The 10,269-nt window shown below is 36.3% G+C and overlaps 1 protein-coding gene across 2 annotated transcripts in view; it reads left to right on the forward strand.

Moving 5' to 3' along the window:
* The window catches only part of PTPRG (protein tyrosine phosphatase receptor type G), a 771,239-nt gene extending 761,922 nt beyond the window's left edge, over positions 1–9,317 (forward strand). For both annotated transcript variants that reach the window (XM_023498086.2, XM_023498087.2), the window contains 2 exons: positions 2,041–2,176; positions 4,571–9,317. In XM_023498086.2, coding sequence (XP_023353854.2) covers positions 2,041–2,176; positions 4,571–4,717 — 283 coding nt within the window. In that variant the 3' untranslated portion in view covers positions 4,718–9,317. The remainder of the gene's footprint in view (positions 1–2,040; positions 2,177–4,570) is intronic.
* Positions 9,318–10,269: the final 952 nt, after the last annotated feature.

Here is a 10,269-nt window from a genome sequence, read left to right on the forward strand (position 1 = left end):
TAGAACATTTAGGGGCCCAAAATCTACTAATTGAAGCTATTAAATCCTGACCCTTTGGAATAGAGGAGATGAGGAAAATTGAAGTACAAACAGAAGAAATTGAGCCTATCATTCTCCAAAATCAGCACTCATAATTACTGTTATATAATTTGATATTTTTAAGGAAAAATAGTTGTCAGTGAATATTCTTGTGAATTCCCTACTCACATCACATAGACCAAAACTTGGAAGTTATTTTTTTCTGTTTACATCTACTTTTTTTCTGTTTACATCCATCCTATCTACAAGAATTCAGGGTCCCCTTCCCAAAGCACTCCTTGAAACAGCATCTTAAACTCATCTTAGATTCTATCCATCCCCAGCTGTGCGTGACATCTGGACATCCATTTCTACCTAATGAAATCTGACTTCTCAAATCACTGCTCTTGCAATGTCAGTGCCCAGTGCTGGAGTCAAAACAAAACAAAACAAACAAACAAAAAAAAAAAACCTGTTAAATGGTACAGGGGAAGGAGCATTAAAAAATAAATGTAGGACACAGAGAGAGAACAGTGGGAACAGAGTGTGGAAAACAACATAACATTCTCACTCTCTCTGTTATTTGCTTGTATTTTGTTTTCTTACTCAATTTTTCTTTTTCTTCCTTCTTGATCTAATTTTTCTTGTGCTACAAGATAACTATATAAATATGTATACATATATTGCATTTAACATGTATTTTAACATATTTAACATGTATTGGTCTACCTGCCAACTAGGGGAGGGGATGAGAGGAAGGAGGGGAAAATTTGAAACAAAAGTTTTTGCAAGGGTCAATGTTGGAAAAATTACTCATGTATATGCTTTGTAAATAAAAAGTTTCAATAAAAAAAAGAAATGGAAGATTAAATGTCATATATTTGCTGTTAGAAAAAAAAAAGAAAGAAAAAAATGTAGATCATATAAAAAAACCAATCTGAATTAAAGAAAACTTTTTTCAAGGACACTGAAATTAGAGGGCCTAGGTTCCAAACCCAATTCTGCCACTTACTGCCTCTGATTGAAGTAGCCATTTCCCCCACTGGAGCCATAGTTTCCTTATCTGTAAATGATGTTGTCCTAGATAACTTCCAAGGTCCCATCCAGCTTTCATTGGTGATGATAAGATCCTTTATCCTGTTGAGTAAATATCCTACTAGTTCAGAAGCCCAGTGGTTAGATATATTCTGTGTATCAAATTCTTTCAGGTTGTCAAGTGAATTCCACCTTCATAATGGTCCCCACTCCCCCTGCCTTCCTCTGCTCTGCTCCCATCCTAGAATAAGACCTCATTGTCATCTACCCAAGCTCTTAGAAATAGCCTCTGTACAGGTCTTCCAACTTCTGCTCTGTCTTTCCCCCAATCTATCCTGTATAAAACTGCCATCAATTATTTTTATTCTGCCTTACATCTAAAGCAAAAATGTCATCATTCTCTTCATGATCCTATGGTGATTGCCTATATGTCACTGGTATTAAAGAGGTGAAAAAGGCGGGGGGAAAAGGGGGAGAGAGAGAGAAAAAGAGAGAGAGAGAGAGAGAGAGAGAGAGAGAGAGAGAGAGAGAGAAGAGGGAGAGAAAGGAGAGAAAAGAGAGGGGAAAAGAGAGAAAGAGACAGAAGGAGAGGGAGAGGGAGCCAGAGGCAGACTGATTATTGTTAATAATACCTATGATTGTAATAACATTACTGACAATAGATATTAGTATTGCCATTTTCAGCTAAGAAGCCTGTGGCTCAGAGACAATGAGACCTTAATCATGTCCTCAGGTAGCAAGGAGCAGAGACAGAATCAGAATCCTGACTTCTGAAAGTCCCCCATTATTTGTTCAGGCCAGTCATTGCTATGGTGCTTCCAGCGTGACAGACTCTTGGGGGTAATCAGATCTGAAAATGACCTGGCTCGCCATGCTGGGTCTCAGAGTAGGCTGCTCAGTTCCTGAGATAAGCTGGAATGATCAATGCTTTCCACTGTTTCTGGTTGCTTACCCTGTCTAAAGCTGCTATGTCATCTTCTTCCCCAGGTATGGAGCGGTTTCAGCAGGAATGCTATGTGCTCTTACCACACTGTCCCAACAGTTGGAGAATGAAAATGCTGTGGATGTTTTCCAGGTAGCCAAGATGATCAATCTTATGAGGCCTGGAGTCTTCACAGATATTGTAAGTAATGTCCTTATTTATGACTCACCTTCCAAGCATAATGCACGTTTAAGACTCTAGTCCCTCTTTCATCTTACTTGATTTTGGTTGAGTCATTTTTGTGTACAATTGTTTTTTGAGCTTTGATAAGATTGCTTATCCCTGCAAGTTCATGTCTGTTTACAGCTGATTGCATTGCCTTTGGACAGAACTCAGCTTGTTGCTTTAAAAAAAAGTCTTGATTCTGCCAAAATCCAAATGTTCTGGGCAGCTATCTCCACCATCCGGAAACCCTAGTTTTTTCAGCAACTCTAGAAACATCATTCCCAGAGTAGCTGCAAAGTGATTTTTCTTTAAAATGGGTCTGACCACATCATTCTCCTACTCAGGGAATTCCAGTGGATCCCTATTTCTTCTAGGATAAATTATGAATTCTTCTGTTTGGATTATAAAGCCCTTTGTTGCCTAGCCAAAACCTATTTTCTTACATTCATTCACTTCCTGAGTTCTATGTTATCACCGAATCGACCTCCTTACTGTTCCTCACACACAATACTCCATCTCCTATCTCTAGATGCCTTTGTTTAATTTTTCCATGTACCATTCTCAGAAAGAACTCTCTCCTCAATTATTCTGTGTCTTAGAATTCCCTATTGTCTTTAGGGGACAGCTAGGTAGCACAGTGGACAGAACACTGGGCTTGGAGTCAAGAAGATTCATCTTAATGATTTCAAATCCAGCCTCAGGCACTGTGTGAGCCTGGGCAAGTCCCTTACCCCAGTTTATCTCAGTTTCCTCTTTTTTTTTTTTTTTTTTTTTTTTTAGTTTCCTCTTTTTTAATATGAATTGGAGAAAGAAATAGCAAATGATTCCAGTATTTCTGCCAAGAAAATCCCAAATGATTCATAGAGAGTTGTACATAACTGAAAAACAACTGAACAACATTGTTTTCAAGATTCAGTTCCAATATCACTTCAATATTAACCTCCCACATCCTTTTTCCAAAAGACCTTGTACTTATTTTGGGTATAATCTAGACAGATATAGTCATTTTTGCAAATTCTGACTTTATCAATAAAATGTTACCTCCATGAGAGCAAGCTTCATTTCATTTTTGTCTTTGTATGACCTAAACCTGCACATAATATATGTTCAATATATGCTTGTCGGTGGATTGATTAACAATTATTTATCACAGCCAAAGAACATATTCATACACTCATGGTTTTTTAACCTTGGAAAGTATTGATTTAATTTTAGATCCAACAGCAATTTGATATTCAAAAGTTTTTTTGGTTGAAAGCTTAATTTGCATAACGTTTTGGTTTGTTGTCCATTTCCAACGAATACTTAAATTTGTTAATAATATTGTTAACATTAATAATACAAATTTGTAGCTATTCATAAATAATTTTTTACCCTGACACAAAGCTATATTCCAGCACCAGAAATTGAATCCTATGGTTTGCTATTTCCTTCTTTAGCTCATTTTTACAGATGAGGAAACTGAGGCAAATAGGATTGAGTGATTTGTCCAGCAAGCGTCTGAGACCAGATTTGAACTCTTCCTAATTCCAGGCCCAGTGTTCATTGTGTCACCTAGATGCCCTGTCAGGCACTTAATTGATTGATTAATAAATAAATAATATTAGTCACTTAATAAATGTTTATTGAATTGAATTGAACCTAAGAGATATAGTGATTAAAGTTCTGTATTCAGATCTAGCCTCAGACACATATTTACTGTATGAATCTGAGCAAATTACTTCCTTTCCCTCATTCTCAATTTCCTTATTTGTAAAATAGCTATGATAATAATAGCACCTACCTCCCAGGGTTGTTGTAAGGATAAAGTGAGATTTTTGCAAAGCATTTTATAAATCTTGAAGTGCTATATAAATTCTAGAGATTATTTTTAGTATCCAGAACAAGAGCTATAATATAATACAGTGAATACTCTTGCTCCAATATAATGTAAACTTCTCAAGTGATTAGGCGTATTTAATTTTTGTCCTTTTTTTATCCTTAAGCACTATCCTTAGCACTGGGTAGGTGCTTAATAAATACTTTCTGATTGAGTGACTGCTTTAAATGAGGCATCCCCAAGTCCTGCTTTCTATTGGGTGACAGTGGACAACACATCCCTTCATCCACAATTCTTCAAAGTTATCAATCTACATAAATAAGGGGTTGTCCCTATTCTAGTCTCCCCACACACATACAAACACATTTCCTAGAAAATAAATGTTACTTAAGAAATATATATTGCTGAGATTGTTGAAACCTAGCACATAGTAGACCACTTAATATTTATTGACTGACTAGTAGTCTTTTGTTACATGAGATGATATGACTTCAGTCACTTTTTTTGGCTCAGCATTAATCAAAATTATATTCTCTTCTTTCATTTTCTAGGAACAGTACCAGTTTGTCTACAAAGCAATGCTCAGCCTGGTCAGCACTAAAGAAAATGGAAATGGTCCCATGACAGTGGACAAAAATGGCGCTGTGCTGATTGCCGACGAATCAGACCCTGCCGAGAGCATGGAGTCTCTAGTGTAATTGGAATCCTGAAGAGGCACTTGATTTGTAGAATGAAGGAAGACTGAAAGAACTTTTTTGAGGCCTTTTTTGCCAGACTCTAGGTTATACAATAACCCAGTTACTTTTTTACACTGATAAAAAGTTTTGATATTTATTTTTTGCCATTTTATGTCTTAATGGTATCCTACTGAGCATTTGCACCTCTGTTTATTTTACACAGTGAAACACAATTTTATCTCGTTTGCACTATCTGATCAGTGTTACTGCCTATAATATCCTACTACAAAAGCGACCCCTGGTCTGACATTCCATGGCGACATATTGCTACTTTTAGTTCCATGCAGTGATGGTTTTTGTTAATGACAGTGAGCCTTGAGTCGTTGATTTGTGAATGCTGAAGCAGTCCCATTCTTTTTTAATGAACAGCGCTGTACTTGTCCCCAGCCCCCTTCCCTTACTCTTCCAATCACTTTGGTCAATATTGTATGCCTTTCGTAGTTCAGTAGAGTGGATGAACACTGTTGTCGTTGTGTTGTTAAGTTTTGTTTTTTTCAGACTTTAGCAGGGGATTGGTAGCTATATGAACAAGATGTAACTGCCTCCTGGGCATTAAGCGATGCCATTTGTGGTGGCTCAGATTTCCACTGGGATAACTTGGAGGCACGGTAGCTGCTTTATATGTCCTTCACTTACCATTGGCAAAGTGTGCAAAATCACATGGGACATAGGCAGCAGGTTATGGACTTCACTTCAGAATTCACAATTATATCCAAATAAAGGCTAACATTGCTTTCTGGTTTTTACAACAGCCGTGTGGATCATAATGTTTGTTATATTCATTGTAATGATCTGAATCAGCAACACAGTAGAAATCAGGGCTGTCTTTAAAAAAAAAAAAATAGAGGTAGCAATATTTTACATAACCACATTATTGAAAACCTTTAATTCTTTTACATTAATGCTTCTTGACCATGACATCACCCCCAGTGGGATGTTGTTGAATGAAATGAACATTTCCTTAATCTCACTTGTTGCCATTTTTCAGGTGTGTAATTTTGAAACGAGTGCTCAAAAGTAAAGTACTGATCCATATTCATGGTGAAGCAATCTAATAAAAACTACCTACCAAGTTAGCATTCTCCTTCTTTTCTTGCCAAACTTTTCATGATAAATCTCTTAATTAACATACCCCCTTCCAAATGAGATCTGATCTTTTTCCCTATCATTTAAAGGTTCTTGGTCTTATTTTAAGATGAAAACACTGGGTTGGCAAAAGTTGGGAACTTGGAGTTGGTTATTGGAACTCTCACATTTGAGGTTAGCAATGAATCTGTAATTACGGTCTGTCTTTTCTAGGCATGAAAGCAGACATTGTGCAGACACACACATGTGTGTGAATGTATACTTGCATCTCAGTAATGAGACTGATATTCTCAATCATGGCCAAGAGAAGCTTATTTTGTTCGATGAATCTTGGACTGTGCTCATTCTTTGAAACACAATAGGATTTTTGCCTTAATGGGAAAATGAAGAGTTAAGATAGTTCTGTAAACTGTTAGGTGGGAAAACCCAATCATACTTAGGAGGATCCAATTGATTTTATTTGCATGCATTCTTATAATAGAGATAGCTGCTCTGGAAATGGGGAGTTGGCCCCAGAAGCACTGGATCTAGTAAGAATAAGTTGTACGTTTCATAAAACACTCAAGCCACAGTCAAGACTATCTAAGTCCACATGGCTAGGAACTTGAGAAACTTAAATGAAAATCAAACTCATGGCTATCTTTAATCTGACTTTATCAAAAGGCTAACCATACAGCCATGGTATGGAGAGTTACTTACGAGATAACAGGATGGTGGGTCAAACCCCAGTGTATCAGTATCTGGATGGCACTTTTCCAAGTGAGACAGCTTTTCAGTCATTTACACAAGCACTGTTGAGGAATGCCTCCTGATTGACCATCATAGAATCTTCAACAACAATGATTATTATACCAGTATGGAGGTCTGTCCTGCACTTCCCTTAATGGTAGTGCTTGCTTGTTCTGTATAGGACCGGTGCATTCAGAGACATTTACAACTCCCACTAATCTCATTGAAGTTGGCACTGGGAAATCCCAATTATCAGTGTGAGGAGGTTGGACCATTGGATATTTTATGCTCTTTGCTGTAAATCAGAGGTCCTTCAGAGTCCTGTGAAGAAGTGAGGGTCTCAAATCATGGTAAGATCCAGAGATTTGAGTGTTGAGGTATTTCATTATTTGAGTTTTAGTGCATGTTTGCTTTCCATGGGCTCTTGCTCATTTTAATGTTGGTTTAGCAGAGAAAGTCACAGTGGGAAATGGTGATGGGGGATTGACTGCCTCATTTTGGGCCTTCTTCTCAATCCTCTCCTCCTCATCCCTTTATGAAATGATGTTAGAGCTAGGACTCATTTTCATTTTCAGTGATTGTATTGGTAAAAATGAATGTTGGGTGTCAATAGGAAAAAAAAAACATAGAAAGTATTCATTCCTGTGTTATTCACTGAGAGCTCAATTCATGGAAAATAACTTTCATCTAAGTTTTGTTGAGTTTGGTCATCATTTACCTTGTGTCAAAAGAAAGAGTTGGTTAATTCATAGACTAGAAACTATATTCTAAGAAAGTTCAGAAGTTCTTGGTAATGAATCAGGAATGTAGCAGAACTGAATCAAAGTCTGCAAGATCCCAATCCACTCTGAATTACTGCTCTTTGTCTTGCCTAAGTAGTTCATATACTTTTGCCGCTGGAAAATAGGGGTGTCCATTCAACTGTTTCCCATTTCAACTGCTAATTACATAAGTTCATACTATCTTCCCAGTAACAGAGAGTCTCAAAGAATGCATTCATGTTCATTCTTTGAGACATAAGCACATGGCTTAACTACAGAACAAGGTTATTATCACTTGCACTCAGGGGGAAAGGAAATAGCTATTGCAAATTCATGCATGCTTATCTGTCTGAGAAGCTCTTTGGTGAATTTAGGCCCTAAGGAAACAGTTTACACCCAACACACAAAACAGAATTGGAATGATCAAACCAAGTGGCTATGGATTTTGGACACCTGAGAAGTGGCATTCTCAGCATATAAGAATATTTTTCACTTCAAAGTCACATTTCTCCTTTTACATTTAAAAAGGCTAGCCTACCAATGGGGTTTTTGGAAAGAATGATGTTAGTTGAGTTGATTTTCCTGATATATAAGTCCTTTGGAGTCCATTCCAAGCAGCTGGATCAGAGGTTATTTTTTTAATGGTCCTGATTACATAAGATGTTAGCCCAGGCTAATGTTTCAGAACCTGAAAAATAACCTGAACTATTTTAAAATGACACAGCACAACTGCCCAGCTTAGAATTTCTTTACTTTTTTTTAACTGATATATTTAAAAGTTAAAATAGAGATACCAGTTTTACCAAAGATACATATTACTAATTCTCAGCAAAAAATAAAATAAAATAAAACAACAAAAACCCACCATAATTTAAGGAAGGAAAATTGAAACATAGTTTGTCTTAAAGATTTAGCAGTCGTGCTTTAAGATACATTTTCAACTCCTGTGTTCTGAAGTTTCTATTCCCTTGGTGCCAGTGAATTTGTATATGAAGGGAAAATGCCTGCTTTTTTTTTTTCTTTAACAGCTGTAACTAGATTTCTTGCTAAACTTTTGAATTTGCCCTAAGTTGTCATTCAACGTGAGACATTGGCTTTGCTGATCTCTAGGGAGAAGACATGCAAAAACTGAGATGGAATTGTAATAAAGATATTTGGCCCTCGACTTTGTCTTAGCTGTTAAAAAAAAAACTGTTTTTAGTATTTTTGTTAAATATTTGCAAAGGGAAACATTTTCTACAGAGGATTAATTAATTTCAAGAAAAATATCTTGAGTTTTAAGAATAAACATGTCTCCAGAAGAGGAGACCATCAATTTTATAAGCTGTCACAACTCTCCCAACATTTGGGGAAGTGACTCTTTTTGTTAAGACATTTGAAACTAGCGAGCAGCCATTGTTTCTAAAGAACTCAGCCTTCATGTTGACTCACGTTTCTTTGACTTCATTTTGAGATAGCAGAAATCATTAAAACTGTAAATATTTTGTTGCTTGGATAAGCATCTTCTGGGAACTTTGTATCTATGGTATATAATCATAGAATTTTATATTTTCATATAAAGCTGATTTTTTTCTAGTTTCAACTCCTTCATAGTTTTTTTGTGGTGGATATGTGAATACAGCCTTTCTGTGTACTGAAAGTAGCACGGACCATCATCACATTCCAAAAGAATCCAACGCCATGTTCTTTCTTTGGGGCAGTGATTGTGAAAGTTGGATTTTCTTTTTCATTCCATTGTCAGAGTGGGCAATAGGAATTAGGCCTAATCAGTCATTGAATACGTCTGTCGCATTGGACCCATTTTGGAAAAAGTGGTGTTTTGTTTTGAGGTTTTTTTTTTCCATTTTGTTTTTGGGGTTTTTTTGTAACTTGAAGAATTACCTTTTTTGTTCTGTTTAAAACTATATCAAATCATTCTATGATAGTGTTATTTAATATGTAAATTGTATTGCTATACATAAAATAAAGTATGGTTTTTTGATGTATTGGTGGTGTTGAGCATTCTGTGAAAGCATCATTCAACAGTTTGCTACTACCCAATGAAAGCAGGTAACTTGTCTACACTATGTTGTTGTACAGAGTTGATATTCAGAACATACTTAAGCATCACAGCTTACAGTACCCCTTCTCTTTCTTACCTTTAAGTAAGAACATCATTCTTTTAAAGTATAGGTCACTGAAAGTAGTAGGGAACCTAGAAATTATCTAGTTCAGCTCTCTCACTTTACAGATGAGGATGCAAAGATATAAACTTTAGAGATTTGAACCTCAAAGATCTGGATTTTAGAGATCATTCAGGCCAAGGATTTTAATCTTTACTATGTCTTATACCCCTCAGGCAATCTGGTAAAGACCATGGAAGCCTTCTCTAAATGATTTTTTAAAATGCATGAAATAAAATATATTGGATGACCAATTATAATGAAATATTATTAATAAAATACTTAAATAAAAATTAAGAACCCAACTAGTCCAATTTCCTCATTTTACAAATGAGGTTACCGAAACCCAGAGAGAAGTAATTTGTCTAACATGACAAAGATAGAAAGCAAAGGTAGGCTATGAACCAGCCTGAAAGCGCAAAACCTCTGGCCTAGCAACTGTGGAAAAAGAAAAGGGAGATTATGAAGTGGATCAAGTCTAGTATCATCCCATCATCTGACTACCATCCCCCAAAAAGCATTTTTCTTTCTTCCTTACACTTAAAAAGAAATTTCACTCTGGAAGTGACCAGAGCAGTATTAGAATCCACTCCACTCCTTTCATAGATCAGGAGACTGAGATCCAAAGGCGTGAAATAATTTTTCAAAGTCATCCAAGTAATAAGTAACAGGGTGTAGTCTGAATGGTGATCACCTGACCAGTACTTCCCAACATACCATCCTGACTATATTTAACAATGGAGGATGAAGGGAACTGCTGAAGATAATTTAAGTG

The sequence above is a fragment of the Sarcophilus harrisii genome, chromosome 1, assembly GCF_902635505.1.
Source record: "Sarcophilus harrisii chromosome 1, mSarHar1.11, whole genome shotgun sequence".
Taxonomy (NCBI): Eukaryota; Metazoa; Chordata; class Mammalia; order Dasyuromorphia; family Dasyuridae; genus Sarcophilus; species Sarcophilus harrisii.